Source organism: Zalophus californianus, chromosome 13 (genome assembly GCF_009762305.2).
Source record: "Zalophus californianus isolate mZalCal1 chromosome 13, mZalCal1.pri.v2, whole genome shotgun sequence".
Lineage (NCBI taxonomy): Eukaryota > Metazoa > Chordata > Mammalia > Carnivora > Otariidae > Zalophus > Zalophus californianus.
Window position 1 is genome coordinate 77,462,187 of NC_045607.1, and position 21,122 is coordinate 77,483,308.

The 21,122-nt window shown below is 38.2% G+C and overlaps 1 protein-coding gene across 5 annotated transcripts in view; it reads right to left on the reverse strand.

Annotated features, from left to right (window-relative positions):
* Positions 1–21,122, reverse strand: part of PCSK5 (proprotein convertase subtilisin/kexin type 5) — a 470,351-nt gene that overhangs the window by 77,718 nt on the left and 371,511 nt on the right. For all 5 annotated transcript variants that reach the window (XM_027616047.2, XM_027616046.2, XM_027616045.2 and 2 more), the window contains exon 24: positions 17,208–17,276. In XM_027616047.2, coding sequence (XP_027471848.2) covers positions 17,208–17,276 — 69 coding nt within the window. The remainder of the gene's footprint in view (positions 1–17,207; positions 17,277–21,122) is intronic.

The window sequence follows — 21,122 nt, forward strand, 5'->3', positions numbered from 1 at the left end:
CTCAGGCAGAAATGCTGCTCCCCAAGTGCCCTCATGGGCCTCCCAGTCCCTGATGGCCCAGGGTAGGCATCTCTGCATTCATGGGTCTCACCTAGCGGTGGATCATTTACAGATAGTTGGAACATAGTTTTTATGGAAAAAAATTTGGAGAAAAGAACTTGGCTGCTACAGATGGCTATGGGCATAGCTAGAAGGAAAAAAGGCTCGATTGACCCAGTAACATCACCCGTGGGAACATGACTAGTATTTGGAGATGTCAGCCTGGATACCCCTTGCCTTCCAATAGTTTGACTTTGGGTACTTAGCCAAGGGCTGGTAAATGAGGCATGGCCTTGCCCAGACCCTGTCTCTGAGCCCACTGCCTCCTCCAGCATGCTGTGCTGTTTGGTCCCCATTCTGCTGCTCACGCCCTGGGTTGGCCCGTGGTGCTGGAAGCCAAGCTGAAGGCTGTCGGTAGGGCTGCAGCCAAGGTTTGTCTGGTGGGAGTTGCAGGGAGACTTCATGGAAAGGATGAGTCTGGACTCATACCAAATTACACTCCCGCTGACTTTTGGAAGGCCGGAATTTCAGACTCTAGAGGTGCGGAGGCAATTTACTGACATTCACTGTTGGCCTCACTCTTGGTTGGAGACTTGCCTTTTGAGCAGCTGGGTATCAATATGCAGATGCTCCTGCCTCACCCACACTCAGCTTCTCTCTATTCTGGTGTCTGCTCTGTGGCTTAAATCAATTTTTTTCTCCTCAACCAGTGGAGCTTGAAGCTCTTCCTGCCATCTGGTAAAGGACTTGAAATGGCTAGGTGGCGGTGGCATAGGGATGGGACATTGGGTGAAACAAGGACCCCTCTAACAACAGGCACAAAAGCCACCTGTTTACTGGGTGCCTACGCAGTGATAGGCACTGTACTAAGTGCTTATGACATAGCAGCACACAGGTTAGATGTGTGGCCTCAGATAGACCAACAGGGCCTCTGGATGATGGCAGATATGATGGGAAAGACAATGGCTGGAAGTGGAGAGAAAGCAAATAAAATTTTACTTTGGTTTCTCTTGGTTTCTCTCTTTTGAAGAACTAGAGTTATGATTCCCTTTTAGTTTTCATTATAATCTCTAGGGTCATATGAGAAGGTAGAAGGAAGGCAATTTACAGACGGTTTTTTCCATAAAAGAGAATGGAATTAAGAAATGAAAGAATATACGACTTGGCCAAAGATTTTCACTGTGGTAGGGGAAAGATGGAGATAAAAAGGTACTAAGATTTCAGACTCCATTTTCCACAATTCCACAAAATCAAGTTAGACCCAACCCTCCCAAGTTCTGGTCATTACTGCTGGTCTTACTTTTACTTTTGTTTTGAACTTGATAGACAGACATAGACTGAGATCTTGACTATTGAGGGATTTTAGAAAAAAAATCAAACATATTTCACCAAAAGAAAGTAGTTTGACAACACTTTTCCAACTTATTATTCTTGAACATGCAAAAGAGACACCCATTGGTTTCTAGATACTTCTGTAAAGGTGAAATCCATTCCATCAGCCCAACTGCCCTGACTCCCAGTCACTGGAAGTATAATGCCACCAACCCTACATTGCTCTCAGGAATGGCAGATGGTCTTCTGAAACCCTTTGCCCCATTTATTGTGCTTGACCACACTCTGTGCTTTTTTTTTTTTTTTTCACTAGGTTTGTTTTGGAAGTGCTTGGCTCAGTTCTCTTTGTGCAAGCATACGTGATCCAGACAGCCTTGGCTTGCAGCTTGACTTTGCAGGTCAGTTACACAACAAGTAGGAGGAATTTTGATTATACCCGGCTCTGGGGGAAAAGAGTGCAATAATACCAAGAGCCAGGATGATGAGCTCATTGCTCTAGAATTGAACTTAGAATACCTCGCCACTATTTTCTTCTCCCCCATAACCATAAGAATGTGAACTTGAACATAGGGCAGGGAGGAAAGGGAAACTTCAGGGATCGCAGATGAAGAGCAAAGGAGTATAACCAAGAATGAAATGAATATGGCAGGTTGACCTTTCCATGACCATCATTTATGTTCTTTCAGAAAATGGTGTACGAGTGCATTCTACTCTGGAAAAATAGTGACTATTTGGGTGTCTGTGGGTTTGGAGCTATACAGTCCTAAGTTTGAATTTGGCTCTAAAACTGGCCTGCTCTGTGACCTTGGGCAAATGACATAAACTCCCTGGGTCCTGATGCTCTCATCTATAAAATGGAGATAAGGATTTCAAACAAAGAGGATAGTACGGAGGATTAAATAAATATCATGCTTGTAAAGTGCCTACCTAGCTGAGCACCTAGCATGAGGTTGACAATAAGTTATAATTATTACAATATATCTGCCTCTGCCTCAGCTTCCATTCTCAACAAAGTATCCTAAACATGTTGAAATTATGTGTTTCTATGCCCATCTTAATCAGCGGTTTGTATATACCCATCTTAACCCTGATTGCATATTAGAATCACTTGGGGAGTTTTCAAAAAACACTGATGCCTAACACTCACCCCAGACTGCTGAAATCAGAAACATTGGGAGTGGGTCCCAGCCTTGCATTTTACATCTCCCCGGGGTAATTTGAATGTGCGTCTGGGGCTGAGAACCACTGGCCTTCTCCATTTACACGCGAGCCCTTTGAGAGCCGAGAACATGCTTTACTCTCTTTCATATCCCCATCTTAGCCTGATGTAGATGCTCAGCAAATATTTCTTGAACCAGATTTTTCAAAATGAAAGCAAGTTGTCCAAATTCCCAAGACTGGGCTCATATGGACACATTCCTTGGGCTGCAGATAAAGGCAGGGGTACTAGCATAATTGTTATTCTCACAACGGGGATTTGAAAGAGTGGGGTAAAGAAAGGTCAAGATCCTTTCAGCTGACAGTTCACCACCCACTGACCACATGTCATTTATCACTGGTCCTCTTTTTGACTCTTCAGTCGCCAAGGGATCAGAGAAGTGAGAGCAGAATACTTTGGGAGACTTCATCAGTTAAAGAAGAAATAGCAAAAGAATTCCTTCAAAAGAATTCCTTTGATAGAAGGAGAAAGTCAGACACTGCCAAGGGAAGATAATAGGCAAGGCCAGAGGGGCAGAGAGAGAAATCAGGAAAACACAGCAGGCACATGTTGGGGACAATTTCACGTACAAACATATGGTGTGAGACCTCGGCACCCACCAGCAACGGTCCCCGTCATCACCACTGTGAGAATGTCACTAGGGTGTTCGCAGTATTAGTTTCTTTTTGGCAGGCACGTGGCAAGATTGCATTTCCCCATCCTGTGAGCTCAGGCATGGCCATGTGACTTGCTTTGGCGAAAATATATGTGAGCAGACGTTACAAGTGTCACATCTTGGGGAAAGCGTTAAGAGCCAGTGTACTTTCTTTTGCCACGACAAGGTAGTGAGTCCTGGGTTGAGGACCGTGAAGAGCAGAGCTCCCAGCTGACCCACGATGGGCATGTGGCATGAGTGAAAAAACGCCTTTGTTGTTTTAAGTTCTTGAGATTTGGGGGTCATCTGTGATTGGGGCACAACCCTGCCTACCCTAGTGTGTGCATGTGACAAGGAGCTTCTAAGCCAACAGAGTAAACAGTTATGCCCAGGTTGCTTAGGATTATCTAACTACTCTTAACTTCCTACATGCATAAAATGGGTCAAGTTTCAACACTTCCTTACTCCTCAGTTTCTCCATCTGAAAAAATCGTTGGATTGTAGATGTAAGAACACATCATCTAACATTAAGTGTTTAGCAGTGTGCTGGTGAATGATGATGCTTGATAAATACTAGGTTCAATGGCCCTATTATTTGTGGAATAAACTGAGCAAGTGATGGGACAGCAGCGAGCACAAAAGCATGCAATAAATATTTGCTAAGTGAATTAATGAGGAAAGTCAGGATGAATAAGAGATCAGGACCCTACGGAGCTGCTGCAGACTCTTCCAACACTGGGTTCTCTTTTTTTAAAGGTTTTTCTTTTTTTAAGATTTTATTTATTCATTTGAGAGAAGGGGGGGGGAGAATCAGATGGGGAGGGAGAAGGACAAGCACACTCCATACTGAGCGTGGAGCCCAACATCGGGCTCCATCTCACGACCCTGAGATCATGACCTCACCAGAAACCAAGAGTCAGGAAACCCTCATCTTTGAAATGAGGTATCACTTAGAAAATGTGGGGAGAGGGAGGCTCTGATGAAGAAAAATAAGCAGTTTATGTTTTTTTTTAAGACAGCACTGTCTAATGGAGCTTGCTTGTTTCTCTTTTCTTCAGCAAACTGGTGACAGTGCCTTTGGATTCTAATCCTTCTTCTGAAGGTGGATTGTGTTTGGCCTTTTAAATAGAAGAGACATCCTGGACTATCCATGGAGCTGATGTAGGAAACCACCCGGGTCATGCACTAAGTTTGGCTGGCCAGTGGATGATGCCTTTGGTTTGGAAGGTACTCAAACTGTTTGATACTATTATTTCCCCCTCCCCGCACCACCACCCCCCCCGAACGTTTTTGGAAAAGGTCCAGTGGGAGATCTGGGTACAAGTGAAATAGAGATCTGTGATCACAATATCTGATTTGAAAAACCCTGTATGTGTGCCCCTTTGGAAAACTAAAACGTGAACTTCTTGTCTCAGATGTTCATTTCTTCTATGAATGAGGTCTCACTCCTTCATAGGAAGATAAAATAGCAAGGGTAAATGAGATTGGTTCTCTAATTCCTGGACCTGAAGCTTGAATTTAATCTGAGATGGGGTGGAGAGAATTCACCTCATATTCATGTGGAAGAGAGAGGGTTGTATCCTGCCGGTCGTACCCTTGTCATGGAACCCACTTTCTCAGACAGCAAAGGAGTTTCTGTGGAGGTGAATAAAACTGCAGAGGTTCAGGGCCATGGGGGAACCTGGAGCTAATTGAGAGCTTGCCTGCCTACCTTCGGTTGTAGAGTCCCCTGTCTGCTCTGCCCAATGTCAGAACATTCCAGATGTAGGCCCTCAAGGCTGACAACTTCAGGTGAACAATGACCCCAAATCAATTTGCAGGGCTATTATCAACAGTTTCACTGTTTGACTGGTACATTCACTCATGTCATCGGGCATAAAGCTGTAGCCCAGTGAAGTACAGTAGTTATTGTGTGTAGAACTGAGGAAGGGGGCGGGAAGTAAGGTTTTCTTTTATCTTTTTATGATTCCATAAAGCCTAATACTCTTTTCTCTAGAATTAGAAGGGAAAAGCATTTGGTGGTATGGATAGAATAGTTGTGAAACACATGGGTTTTGATCTTGGGCTTTGCAGAATCAGTTCCTGGTTTTGGTAGTTACCAGCCCCATGACCTCATGCAAGTTGCCTCACTGTTTTAAGCTTAATTTCTTCATCTGCACAATGTGAACAACAATGACATCTACTCTTCAGAGTTAAATGAGGTAATATACTTAAGGAATTTAGTATAGCACCTGGAACATTAGATAAGTGCACAATAAATGCTAAAGCAATTAGGCTACTCTTCTAGTTAGGCTATGTAGGGACAGGAAAGAGGGGGGTTAATAGGTTTACTCTAACATTGTGTTTTTAAGTCAGATTTATTGAAATATTTTCATAATATAACTTTTGCCCCTTCTATGAATTTTGACAAATGTGTAGTCATATAATCACTCCCAATAATCAAGACATAGGACATTTCCAACACCCCCAAATAGTTGCCTCATGCCATTTATTATGATGGCATGGCTATTATTAACTGAAGTCCATAATGTCCTCAGCTTTCCTTAGTTGTTTTTTTTTAAAGATTTTATTTATTTATTCATGAAAGACAGAGAGAGAGAGAGAGGCAGGCAGAGGGAGAAGCAGGCTCCCAAGGAGCAGGGAGCCCGACGCGGGACTCGATCCCAGGACCCTGGGATCATGACCTGAGCCGAAAGGCAGACGCTTAACCATCTGAGCCACCCAGGCGCCCAGCTTTCCTTAGTTTTTACCTCGTGTCTTTTTCTATCCCAGGATCCCCTCCAGGATATCACATTGCATATAGCTGTCAGGCCTCCTTAGGCTTCTCTTGACTGTGACAGTTTCTCAGACTTGACCTGTTTGATGACCTTGACAGATTTGAGGAGTTCTAATAAGGTATTTGACAAAATACCTCTCTATTGGGATTTGTCATGTTTTTCTCCTGATAAGCCTGGGGTTGTGGGTTTTGGGGTAGAAGACCACAGAGGTGAAGTGCCATTCTCATGACATCATATCAAGAGGGTATGTGCTATTTTTTTTTTAAAAAAAAGATTTTATCTATTTACTTATTTTAGAGTGAGCAGGGGGAGGAACAGAGGGAGAGGGACAAGCAGACTCCACTCTGAGCGTGGAGCCCGACACAGGGCTCGATCCCACGACCGTGAGATCCTGACCTGAGCTGAAGTCAAGAGTCGGATGCTCAACTGACTGAGCCACCCAGGTGCCCTGGGTATGTGCTATTAATATAACACTATGAGTGTTGACCTAATCACCTGGATGAGGTAGTGCTTCTATAAAGTTCTCCCGTCTTCCCTTTCATACTGTGCTCTTGGAAGGAAGTCACTATGTGCCATCTACACTTAGGGGGTGGAGGGTTATGCCCCACTTCCTGGAGGGAGCAGTGCCAAATCAGTTACCTGGAATTCTTTTGCACTGAAGATTCATCTCCTCTTCTCCATTTACTTGTTTATTCAACCATTTATTTATTTATATCAATATAAATTTATGAATTTTTATTTTATACTTTGGGTTATATGCTAATACTATTTTATTTATATTATTGCTCAAATTGTTCCCACTTTGAGTATTGGGAACTCCTTCAGTTCTTTCCTGTGTCCCTTTGCTATACCCCCCCCGGCACTGTGGTGTTTTTCTTTCTTGGAACACTTCCTCACTTTCTGTCACTACAAGATGCTGCAGGCTCATCTTATGTATTTCCTGCCCAGACCCAGAGTCAGAGAGTTCTCTATGAGCCTTGGTATCTTTTTTTAGAGATTGGTATTAGGAAATCAGGATCTGGACCTGGGGTGTGCTTATTGCTACTCAGGTATCTTTGCTTCTACATCCTCTCAGCTGACAGAGCATGAGGCACTTTTATTCCTCTAACTTAAAAAATTTTTTTCTAAGCTACAGAATGGCTGATACAGAGCAATGAACAACTTTGTATGCTTTAGCTAGATGTCCCCCCCTCCCCCGAACCATTTGAAAAGAAGTTGTAGACATCATGACATTTTATCCCTAAATACCATCCCCTACACAAAGGACCAGCTCCTATTTAATACAACACAATTGCCACAGCTGAGGAAATATTAATTCAATATTATTCAATTATATTCAGGTATTCTTAATGGTCCCCCAAATATTTTTTAAAACTTTAAAAATCCAGTCTCCAATAAATATTTACGCATTTTCTTAGCTGTGTTAGCTCTTCATTTTCTGGATTAACTCCCTTTTTGTTTTTTCATTCTGTTGATTTTTTTTTTTTTTTTAAGAGTGTGGGTCAGTTGTCTTATAGATATCCCACATTCTAGATTTATCTTCAGGCTAAATAAGGGTTTCTCAACCTCAGCATTGACATTTTGGACCAGATAATTCTTTGTTGTTGGGGCCAGTTCTGTGCATTATAGAATGTTTAGAAGCATCCTTGACCTTTGCCCACTAGATGCAAGTAACAACGCCGCAGTCATGACGGCCAAAAATGTTTCAAAACATTGACAAATGTCCCTGGGGTCATAGTCACCTCCAGTTGGGAATCATTGGTCTAGACAAGGATACTAGGATACTGGGTAATATTGTGTAATGTTGTCAAGGATACTAGGTAATGTTGTGTACTCATTAATTTTTCACATCAGGAAACACATGGTATCAAGTTGGATGGAACTTATGATACCAAGTATAATAACTTAAGTTGGTAACCAGCAAATCCCTCCATTGTAATTAACTATAGAAGTACTTTGAGTCTCTATGATTATCCTGTTCCCAAACAGTTTTTCACCTAATGATTTTAGCATCCACTGATGACTCTCTTTTGAGTCAATATACTAGGGGATGTAAAATGATAATTTTCTACTTCTTTCCTTGCATACATGCCAGCTAAAACTATTGTGAAGAGCCTTCCCCTTTATTTTCCTCAATTCTTCCTTTCTCCTTTAAATATCATTTTGATGCATGTATTATTTTGATTAATTGAATTGTGATTCTTTATCATCCATATGTTTTGATTATCAAATTATCCCACATTGGCCAGCGGGAACCATTCAAGCTAATTATTGTGTCATTTCCTATGAATATGTAAACCACTTACAATGATTCCAATGAAAATCTGTACAAAGATATACCTAGAGTAGCTTCCCTTCCATCTCCATCACCTCTTTCTGTATAGGTAACCATTTTCATTAGTTTTCTGGTTTATTCTTTTTTTTAATTTTTTAATTTTTTTTAAAGATTTTTATTTATTTATTTGTCAGAGAGAGATACATATATATAGAGAGAGCGCGGCAGGCAGAGGGAGAAGCAGGCTCCCTGCTGAGCAAGGAGCCTGATGCGGGACTCGATCCCAGGACCCTGAGATCATGACCTGAACTGAAGGCAGACGCTCAACCGAGCCACCCGGGCATCCCTTTCCAGTTTATTCTTTCTGTATTTCTTATTCAAAAATAAGTAAAAAATGTACATGAGCACACATGTATATTCAAAAGGTAGTATACCGTGTTTGTTTTTTTGCACCTTGTCTTCTACTTAATAGTACCTAGTGAAATCACTATCAGTTCATATAGCTCTTCTTTGCTCTTTTTATGGCCACATAGCACTCCCTAGTGTATGTGTACCTTACTTCATGCAACCAGCCTTCCGTGAATGAGCATTTAGGACGTTTCAGATAGTTTACTACCACAGATAATGCCACAGAGGGTTGCATGTGAATATGCTGTTTAGAATTTGTAGATGTGTATCCTCAGGGTAGATTCCTAGAAGAGATGCTATAGGGTAAGGATAAACGCATATGTAATTGTGTTCTATACTGCCAAATCTCCTTCAGCAGTAGTTGTAACATACTGTCTTTCTACCAGTAATAAGTAAGAGTGTTTGTTTTCTTACAGCCTTGCTGTATAATGCATTGTAAGCTTACGAATTTTTGCCAATCTGACAGGTGAGAAATGGTATGTTGTGGTAATTTTACTTTGCATTTCCCATAAAATGAACAAGGTTAAGCATATTTTCTTACGCTTAAGGGCCATATGTTGCACATGATTTTTAAAACCTAGCTCTTTCTTCTTCATTTTCTGGCTGTTACCTTAGATCAGGCTCATGTTACTTCATACCCAGATTGATTTCTGAAATAATCTGCTGATTTCTCTGCCTACTGCCATTCTCCCTTTCAATTATCCCGGACACAGTTAACACAGTTACCAAGTTAATCTTCTTAAAACACTTGTTCAAAACACACACACTCTCTCTCTCTCTTTTTAAAGAACTTTTAATTATTCCCTTTTAGCCACAGAATACTTTTAAACTCATTAGTCCAGAATTCAAGATATGGTTTTCTACCTCTTTTCTAAACTTCTCTTTGTTTATTCTCTTATATTTACTTAACAGTACTCCCCGCCAACAGTACTCCCTCCCATTATATGTTCCAAGACTCCTGTGGATGCCTGAAACTATGGATAAAACCAAACACTATGTATACTATGTTTTTTCCTATATGTACATACCTAGGATAAAGTTTAATTTATAAATGAGGTATAGTAAGAGATTAACAAACCTAATAATAAAATAGAATAATTATAATAATGTACTATCATAAAAGTTACGTGAATGCGGTCTTTCTCTCTCTCAAAAGTAGCTTATCGTACTTTACTCACCCTTCTTTCGATGACAAAATGCCATGTGATGAGATGAAGTGAGGTGAGTGACAAAGGCATTGTGATGTCTCGTTAGTCTACTCCTGACCTTCTGACGTATTGTCAGGACCTCAGTTGACAGTGAAAAACTAAAACCATGGAAAGTGAATTTGTGGATGGGGGGCGGGGAGGGCAACTATATTGTATTCCTTCTGCAAAATTGGTACATTCAGTGTCCTAAAATCTGTGGCAAAAATTCTTCCCTCCAGACCTTTTTCCTGCTGTTTTCCCAGTTTGAAATTCCATGCCAATTCCAATTCCCATCCTCTTGGAAGCCTTCCTTGACCACTTCAGTGCCCAGAGGTTCCCTCCTTTTCTAAATTATATTGCTACGAATGTCTGTCCCCTTATTTGGTACTTATTTATATGAGCTTTATCTTCTAAAAGTGTTCATTATTTAAGTATAGTTATACAATGTTATATTAGTTCAGGAGCACAACACAGTGATTTAACAATTCTCTATACATTACATAATGCTCACAATGATATAAGGGTAGTCACCATCTGTCACTATACGGTGTTATTACAATGTTGTTGACTATATTCCCTATGCCGTGCTTTCTATCTCTGTGACCTATTTGTTGTATAACTGGAAGTTTATACCTCTTAATCCTCTTCACCTGTTTTGCCTACTCCCCACCTCTGCCAACCACCAATTTGTTCTCTGTATTTATGAGTCTGTTTTTGGTTTGTTTGTTTATTTTGTTTTTTAGATTCCATGTATAAATAAAATCATATGGTAATTATCTCTGACTTTTTTTACTTAGGGTGATACCCTCTAGGTCTATCTTTGTTGTCACAAATGGCAAGGGCTCATGTTTTTTATGGCTGAATAATATTCCATTGTGCGTGCGTGCGCACGCGTGTGTGTGTGTGTGTGTGTGTGTGTGTGTGTTTGTATACATCACATCTTCTTTATCCATTCATTGACTGATGGACATGGGTGACTTCCATATTTTGGCTATAGCAAAAATGCTGCAATAAACATAGGGGTGCATATATCTTTACAAGTAGTGTTTTCATCTTCTTTGGATAAATAATAGTGGAATTACTGGATTGTATGGTACTTCTGTTTTTAATTTTTTGAAGAAACTCTATACTGTTTTCCACAGTGGCTATACCAATTTACAGTCCTACCAAGAGTGCACAAGGTTTCCTGTTTCTCCGCATCCTCACCAACAGTTGTTACTTCTTGTCTTTTTGAATCTAGCCATTCTGACAGGTGTAAGGTAACATCTCATTCTGGTTTTAATTTGCTTATCTTTAATAATTAAGGATGTTGAGCATATTTTCATGCGTCTGTTTGCCATCTGTATGTCTTCTTTAGAAAAATGTCTATTCATGTCTTCTGCCCAATTTTTAACTGGATTGTTTGGGCTTTTATTGGTGTTGAGTTGTATAAGTTCTTTATATATTTTGGATTTTAACCCTTCATTGGATGTGTATGATTTGCAAATATCTTCTCCCATTCAGTAGGTTGCCTTTTCATTTTATTGATGGTTTCCTTTGCTGTGCAAAACCTTTTTATTTTGGTGTAGTGCCAATGGTTTATTTTTGCTTTTGTTCCCCTGAGGAGATATACCCATAAATATTTTGCTAAGGCTGGTGCCAAAGAGACTACTGCCTATATTTTCTTTTAGGAGTTTTATGGTTTCAGGTCTTTAATCCATTTGGAATTTATTTTTATGTATGGTGTAAGAAAGTGGTCCACTTTTACTCTTTTGCATGTAGCAGTCCAGTTTTCCCAGCACCATTTGTTGAAGAGAATTCCCTATTGTATGTTTTTGTCTCCTTTGTCATAGATTAATTGCCTATACAGGTGTTGGTTTATTTCTGGGCCCTCTATTCTGTTCCATTGATCCCTGTGTCTATTTTTGTGCCAGTACCATACTGTTTTGATTATTATAGCTTTGTAGTATATCTTGAAATCAGGGAGCATGATACCTCCAGCTTTGTTTTCTTTCATGATTACTTGGCCTATTTGTGTTCTTTTGTGGTTCCATACAAATTTTACAATTATGTCTTTTAGTTTTGTCAAAAATATTATTGGTATTTTGATAGGGATTGCCCTGAATCTACAGATTATTTTGTGTAGTATGGACATTTTAACAACATTAATTTTTCCAGTCCATGAGCATGGAATATCATTCCATTTATTTATGTTATCGTCACTTTCTTTCATCACTGTCTTATAATTTTCAGGGTATAGGTCTTTTACCTATTTGGTTAAATTTATTCCTAGGTATTTTATTACTATTTTTTTAATTTTTTAAAGATTTTATTTATTTGAGAGAGAGAGAGAATGAGAGAGAGAGAGAGAGAGCACATGAGAGGAGGTAGAGTCAAAGGGAGAAGCAGACTCCCTGCTGAGCAGGGAGCCTGATGCGGGACTTGATCCCAGGACTCCAGCATCATGACCTAAGCCAAAGGCAGTCGCTTAACCAGCTGAGCCACCCAGGCACCCTAGGTATTTTATTTTTTGATACAGTTGTAAATTAGATTGTTTTCTTAAATTATCTTTCTGCTACTTTGTTATTAGTGTATAAAAATGCAACAGATTTCTATATATTGATTTTATATCCTACAACTTTACTGAATTCATTTATTCTATCAGATTTTTTGGTGGAGTCTTTGGAGTTTTGTATATATAATATCACGTCATCTGCAAATAGTGACAGTTTTACTTCTTCATTTCTGATTTGGATACCTTTTATTTCTTTTTTCTTGTTTAATTGTTGTGGCTAGGATTTCCAGTACTATGTTGAAGAAAAGTGATGAGTGGACATTCTTGTCTTGTTCTTGATTTTAGGGGAAGAGCTTTCAGTTTTCACCATTGAGTATGATATTAGCTGTGGGTTTTTCATATATGGCCTTTATTATCTTGAGGTATGTTCCCTCTAAACCCATTCTGTTGAGAGTTTTTATCATGAGTGGATGTTGAATTTTGTCTTATACTTTTTCTGGATCTTTTGAGATGACCATATGTTTTTTAATCTTTTACTTTGTTAACGTGATTATCAAGTTGATTGATTTATGAATATTGAACTATTCTTGCATCCTCTGAATAAATCCCACGTGATCCCTCGAAAATATTGTTGAGTTCAGTTTGCTGCAACTTTGTTGAGGACTTTTGTAGCTATGTTCATTAGGGATAATGGCCTGTAGTTTTCTTTTTTTGTGTTTTGTAGTGTCTTTTCTGGTTTGGGTATCAGGGTAATGCTGGTCTCATAGAATGAATGTGGGAGCTTTCCTTTCTCTTCTGTTTTTGGAACAGTTTGATCCTTATAGCCTTTTTCATTTATTGCAAGTACTTAAAAATTTTAAATTTGCGTATACTTTTCCCCAAGAGTAGGGACTAAAGCCATTTAAATGGGCAAAAAATAAGGGATTTTTATCACCTACTTCTAAGCCAAAATAAAGGCACATTGACATCTATTTTATGGACAAGGTAAGGAAGTAAACAGATCTTAGCAATTTGATTAAAATCAATTAGTAAGTCAGGGGTTGTAAGTATGGGCTCCAAATCTTAGGTTATAATCAGGTGTCATACCTATTACTATAGCCCCTAAATAAAACAAAAAAAGTACCTCAAGACATTAAGTAAAAATGGTTCCACTTACTTATTCTCTCAATTAATGAAGAAATATAATTTAGAAAACTTTGATTTATCTTAAAATTTCCATTCAAGATACTAGCTAGAAAGACAAAGAATTTTGCATCCAATCATCCTGGAAAAAGATGGTATCATATAAAATGCTATCTGTTTGTTTTCAGCCTAATAAAGAACAGAAATCTAGGAGAGAACAGATTGGTGGTTGCCAGAGGCAGAGGGTGAAGGATGTCAAAAGGTACAAACTTCTACTTATAAAATAAATAAATCCTGGGGATGTAATGTGCAGCATGATGACTATAGTTAATAATAGTGCATTGTATATTTGAGAGTTGCTAAGACAGTAGATTGTAAAAGTTCTTATCACAAGAAAACAAAGTCTGTAACTCTAAGGTGACGGCTATTAACTAGACTTATTGTGGTGATCACTGCACAATGTATATAAATTTTGAATCATTATTTGTACACCTGAAACTAATGTAATTTTCTATGTCAATTATATCTCAATAAAAAAAGAAGAGAAATCTAACCCCATAATAATAAAAACACCCGTGGTTCATCCTAGGATAGCAAATTCAATATTTTCCTCAAAATACAACAGCCACTTTTGATCATGTTTCCTTTTCTCTTCTCTTTCTGGCAAGCTTCCCTTGGAATAATAAATAACTCCATCCAGGAACTAGACAAGATCAGGGTCAATCTGGAATTTTTCTTTTATATGGGGTATAAAAGAATCTTAATCTATAGTTGCACTAAATGTCTGGAAAGGAATAAAAAACTCGGGAAAAAATTCTACCATTTCTAACAATTAATCATTACATGGTGCAGAAAAAAATGTCTCAGAGCAACTGATTTCACTTTTCTGTAACTCTTCTAGAGATTGTCTAGCTCAGGTTCAAAGATGAATTTACATTACTAAAATGGAAGAAAATGGAGCTCTTTCTTTCTAAAGGATGATGTCCCTTCTCACAAGAAGAATCTTGGGAAAATCTATGGTAAATTATTCATATCTTTTAAAATTTATATTTGTATCTTAAAATTAAGAAATTTGATAAACCATGTCCCCTTCAAATCTCCCTTATAGTTCTAATATTTTATGAAAAATTATTTATTTCTGTATCATATGATTTATTTCCCCTTCTTGGCCCATAAACAAAGTTTAAATAGAGGAAACATCATATCCAGATCCCTGGATATCCTGAGCCATGCATCTCCACTTTAAGTTTTGGCAACTCTCAAATTCAGTTCAACAAACATTATACATGATAAATTTATTGTACACTTATGATATCCTAGGCCTGCTGCTAATTCTTTTGGTAGCACAGTGTATAAGTCATAGAGCTTATTCTAAGTAGTTTAGTGTCCAGGCAGAAAGATATGTATGCACCAAATACTACACACATCAGCTGTAAAAAGTATGATTGCTGGCCTACAACAAGGGGAAGCAAGAAAAGAGATTTAACTCAAGTGCAAAGATCAACAAAGACCCAAGAAATAAAGTGATAATTGAGTTCAGCCAGGGCAACCTAAAAATACACAAGGTCCAATGTGTAGAGACTTTATAAAATAAGAGAAACTTTCTAATTTAAAATGAGAATTTAGCAGCATTTAGAATGTTCTAGTTACTCTCCTGTGATCCCACTGAACATTGCACCTCTCTCTATTCTTGCAGGTTGCCTTGTAAAGATTTAGTTCCAGGTATGTTACTTGTAACAGCCAGAGAGGGCCTTATAGTGGGATCACAACCATATCAACTCTGAATTCCCAGTGCCCCAGTGAGCACTCAACACATTGTAGACCATTAAATTTTCTTAAAAGAGTAAATGAACTAAATATTTCAGTAGCACTTTGCAGAGTGAATCAAACTTTCTAATTTAGCTCTTTTTGCAAGTTGATTCTTTTGGATTTTGAGTCCTCAAATGGCCTATGTCTGATATGGATTTTATTTCCCAGTGGCTACACTTGTTCTCCTCTGTAGCTAGATCAGCTAAGGGAAGGGTGGGCACAATGTAGATCCCTACTGATCATGGTTGTCACTGTTTCCAGGTTTTGGGATTTTACAGACAGGCGCGCGCGCACGCGCGCACACACACACACACACACACACACACACAATCACACCCCTCTCTGTGATACACAAAGATGTTAACATGGTCACACAACATACAATAATAGCAAAGATGCAAAAGGAGACCACAAAAATTAGCTGGAATATGAAATCTAATGGGCAAATATAGTTTGAAATAGGCAAAATGTGAAATCAAGATAGGACATTTATTCTTGCTCTCTGCAAGAAAGACCACCTCCTATCACTTCAGAAGATACACTGGAATTTGCTAATCTTTTCAATTTTAGTACTTTTATTACTTCTATTTAGGTCTATTTTTGTTTCCCAGAAAATTAGCATTTTACCCTTAAATCTCTTACTCTAAATGTTAACCCCTTCCTAAGTGTGATTTCATTATTAGATTTTATTTTCCAGTATATATGCCACATTTCATAGTGGAAAGTAATGGAGAATGGTATTCAGGTTCCTAAAACCTCTGTCTTGTAGTTATAGATATTATAGAAAATACATCATTTCCATTTAGGGCAGAGAGAATCCATTACAGCCATCAGATAAATTATAATTCATGTATAATATTTAAGAATTCAAGGAAATCCATTAGGTAAAGCCAATAAAAAGTCTACTTAATCCTGGCACAGCCTGACCCCTTGTAACCTCATGAGTGTTTGATGAAGACTTGGCTTTACCAGGCAGCTTATTAGAAATGTAATTCTCAGGCCCTACCCAGACCTATGAATCAGAATTTGCATTTTAACAAATCCCCCATGGGATTTGTGTGCACATTAAAGTTTTAGAAGGAGGAGTTAACCAATCATAGAGAAACTCTATGAATAGAAATTACTCCATTAATCTTTAATTTAGGTTGGGGTTCCTTCCAAAGATCTACAGACCCAAACATTAATTATTTTCAATATCTTGACTAAATTTACATTAAGATACATTCCTGGAATTTGGTGGCCTCCTATATTTCATTTTACATCCAATCCAATGGTTCTGTGTGGTACACACTGTCTCCTCCTCTCCACAGGAAAACCAGGCATGCATGGGGAGAAAGGGGCCAGTGATTTGAATTAGAGAATTAGATGGAAGACTGACTATTCATTGTATGGTGGGGATTTCAACTCAGTCACCACATTGCTTTCTTCTCAAAGGGTTGTCTTAGGCTTCAACCAATGGAGTCATTTCTGCAAAGGAAAATCCCCAAACTTGGGGGTTCGTGAATCACATGCCAAATGAGTTAGATTAATTAGGCATTTCTTTGCTTGAGTTTCTTTCTCCCACCATAGTTCATCTCTTTATTTGTGACCTTGAGAAGCCAAGGAGAGGCCACATCCTATGCAACTGGAAACCTGGTTGCTGAAGGGATCCCTGCCAGATTGCTAACAACCAGAGGAAAAGATGCCTGTCCTTTCTTAAACTTGGGTTTCATGAGGATGAGTGACCCTTCCTTTGCCTCAAAAGGGAGCATCTCTCACCATGACCCTGTTTCCATGGGAGTGAGCCTACTTAATGGGTATGGATGGTGACAATGTTATAACAATGACAACATTCCTGCTGAAACAAGAGGTGTGGGAGAAATGAAAACAAAGCTATGTCAACTCTTTAGGGAGCAAAGAAAAGTGGCATACCCAAGCTGCACCCCAGACATCCTGCTTCACAAGGCACGCACTCTTCATAGTCTGGGTCTTGAACTTCACCTATACAAGAAGAGTGAGAAACACAATTCATTTTCGCTGAGTGGAGACACATTCATCGCTATGAAAATATGTTGGTGTGGAGCTTATTTTCTGCCCTTCCCCTTTTCTCAGAGACAACAAATTTTAATTCTTTTAGCTGTTTCTTTTAGTTTTTTACCTTCAGACCTCTAAATAGCATGGTTATGATGCTACCTCTTGATTTTATTCTCATGCATTATCTGTAGTGGTAAAGACTAGCTTTGTTTCACCACCATTCCAACAAACACAGACATACTTTCCATCTTCCCAAATGATAAATTTTGCTAGGTTAATATTCAGTATTTATATTGTTATGATTATACTATTATTCATATTCTAGTGACATTGGGGCTCTTATTCATCTTTTTGTTTTCTCTTGTGCTACTATTTGTCTGGCTTCTTTATTTATTTTCTCAATATCTGTCCTTAAGTCACCCTCAGCTGTACCACAAGTAGAAATCTTCCAGCTATTGCATTAGTATCTTCTTTACTGTCATCCTGAGGATTCCTTTCATCCCTCTCTTCCTTTGATGCCCATTTTCTGGACCTTATATTTTCTAATTTCTTGTTCTATTTTTTGGTGGAACATATCCTTTACAAGTAATTTTCCCAAGAAAGGATGCATGGGAGGTAAAGTTTTGGAAAACTTGCATGATTGAAAATACTCTTTGTTTTTCTACCCTCATACATGACTCATGGCTTGACTGAATTTAGGATTGAAAAGAGAAATAATTTCTTTTCTCAAATGTTTGAAGTTTTTGTTCCATTTTTATGTGTTAGTTTCCAGTATTGTTGAGAAGTTCAATGTCATTCTGATAGCCAGTCCTTCTTGTATGACCTGCTTTTTTTTTCCCCGTAGGAGTTTTTAAGATTTTCCTTTTGCAGAAAAAAAAAATCTATTTTCCAAATTCTTACAGTGATGTATCTTGGTGTCTGTCTTTTTAAAATCCATTATGCTGGACATGCAGAAGTCTTGTTCAATCTGGAAATTCATGCCTTTCAGTTCTGGGGTAATTTTCTGAGTTATTTCTTTGTTAATGTTCTCTATTCTGTTTTTGCTCTTTACTCTTTGAAAAACTTGTATTATTGGAATTCCTGGGTTGACTCTTAATTTTTCTTCCCTCTTCTCCATTTTCTACTTTTTCTTTTGCTTCTACTATCTCAGTGATTTTTAAGTTTTTATCTTTCTACCCCTCTTCTTCATTTCCATTCTTCTATAATTGTTTTATTTTAATTTTTTGAAATTAAAAAAAAGATTTTACTTATTTAGTTGAGAGAGAGAAGGAGAATGAGCAGGGGTGGGGCAGAGGGACACACAGAGAGAGAAAAGCAGATTACCCGCTGAACAGGGAGCCTGATGCTGGGCTTGATCCCAGGACCCGGAGATCATGACCTGAGCTGAAGGCAGATGCTTAACTGACTGAGGCACCCAGGTGCCCCTGTATAATTGTTTTTAAAGATTTATTTATTTATTTGAGACATAGAGAGCCCACACACATGCACTCACATGTGTGCATAAGTTGGGAGAGGGCAGAGGGAGAGAATCTCAGATTCCCCACTGAGCATGGAGCCCAACGTGGGGCTCAATCTCATGATCCATGAGATCATGACCTGAGCCGAAACCAAGTCGGATGCTTAATCAAGTGAGCTACCCAGGTGTCCCCTTTACTTCTATAAATTTTTAAAAAAGTTTCCAAGATCACATTTTTATTTTCTGAATATTCTTTTTTAATGTTTTTTTAAAGGATGTGTTCCAGGTATACGGTATAATTTGATATCTTATATACTGCAAAGTGATCACCCCCCAAAATCCAGTTATCATCCATCATCCTATAATTGGCCCCCTTCAGCCCTTTCTCCCAACCCCACACCCCCTTCTCTCTGGTAACCACCAGTCTCTTCTCTGCACCTATGAGTTTGTTTGTTTTGTTTCTTAGATTCTACATATGAGTGAAATTATATGTATTTGTCTTCTGATTTATTCCACTAGCATAATACCTATATTGTAAATGGCAAATTTTATTCTTTTTCTAAGGGATCAACTTTATCCATTCATCCACTGGTGAACATTTAGCTTGTTTCAGTTTTTTGGCTATTGTAAATAATGCCGTAATGAACACAGGGATGCGTATATCTTTTCAAATTAGTGTTTTCATATTTTTTGGATAAAAACCCAGTAGTGGAGTAACTGGATCATATGGTAGTTTTATTCTTAATTTTTTGAGGAATACCCATATGTTTTCCATTGTGACTACATCAATTTACATTCCCACTAACAGTGTATGAGGGTTCCCTTTTCTCTGCATTCTTGCCAACACTTAAGATTTCTTGTCTTTTTGATAATAGCCATTCTAATAGGTATGAGGTGATATCTTATTATGGTTTTGATTTGTGTTTCCCTAAACATCAGTGATGCTGAACATCTTTTCATGTACCCATTGGCCACCTGTTTGTCTTTGGACAAGTGTCTCCCCAGACCTTCTGCCCATTTTTTAATTGGGTTGTTTGTTCTTTGTTCTTGAGTTGTATTAGTTCTTTATATATTTTGAATATTAACCCTTTATTGGATGTGTATGATTTGCAAATATCTTCTCCCATTCAGTAGATGGGCTTTTTGTCTTGATGATGGTTTCCTTTGCTGTGCAAAACATTTTTAGTTTGATGTAGTCCCATTTACTTATTTTTGTTTTTTCTTTCCCTTGCCTTTGGAGTGTGACTCACAAAACCATTTTTAAGACTGATATCAAAGAGCTTACTACTTACATCTTCTAGGAGTGTTATGGTTTCAGTGTTATGGTCTTCTCGGAGTGTTATTGTCTTACATTCAAGTCTTTAATCCAGTTAATTTTTGTGTATGCTGTAATAAAGTGATCCACATTCATTCTTTTGCATGTAGCTCACTGGTTCTCCCAGCACCATTTATTGTAAAAGACTATCCATTTTCCATTGTTCTTGGCTCTTTTGTCATAAATCAATTGTCCATATATGCGTGGGTCTATTTTTGGGCTCTCAGTTCTGTTTTATCAACCTATTTTTTTTTTTTTTTGGTGTGTCAGTACCATACTGTTTGGTTACTACAGCTTTGTAATATAGTTCAAAATAAGGGAATATGATACCTCCAGCTTTGTTCTTCTGTCTCAAGATAGCTCTAGCTATATAGTATCTTTTGTAGTACCGTGTAAGTTTTAGAATTATTTGTTCCAGTTCTGTGAAATACGTCATTGAAATTTTGATAGTAATTATATTTAATTTGTAGATCACTTTGGGTAGGATGGACATTTTAACAGTATTGATTCTTCCAATTCATGAGCACAGAGTATCTTTTCATTTACTTATGTCTTCAATATATTTCATCAGAGTGTTAATAGTTTTCAGTGTACAGGTCTCTTACCTCCTTGGTTAGATTTTTTTTCCTAGGCATTTGATTCTGATTGATGCAATTGTAAGTTCAATTAAGTTTTCTTAATTTCTTTTACTGATAGTTTGTTGTTAGTGTATAGAATGCCACAGATTTCTGTGTATTGATTTTGTATCCTACAACTTTACTGAATTCATTTATTCTATCAGTTTTATTTATTGAGTTTTTAGGGTTTTCTATATATAGTATCATGTGGTCTCCAAATAGTGACAGTTTTAGTTCTTCATTTTTTTAAATTTAATTTAATTTTATTATGTTAGTCACCATACAGTACATCATTAGTTTTTGATGTAGTGGTCCATGGTTCATTGTTTTTGTATAGCACCCGGTGCTCCATGCAATACGTGCCCTCCATAATACCCATCACCGGGCTCACCCATTCCCCCCATGCCCCTCCCCTCTAGAACCCT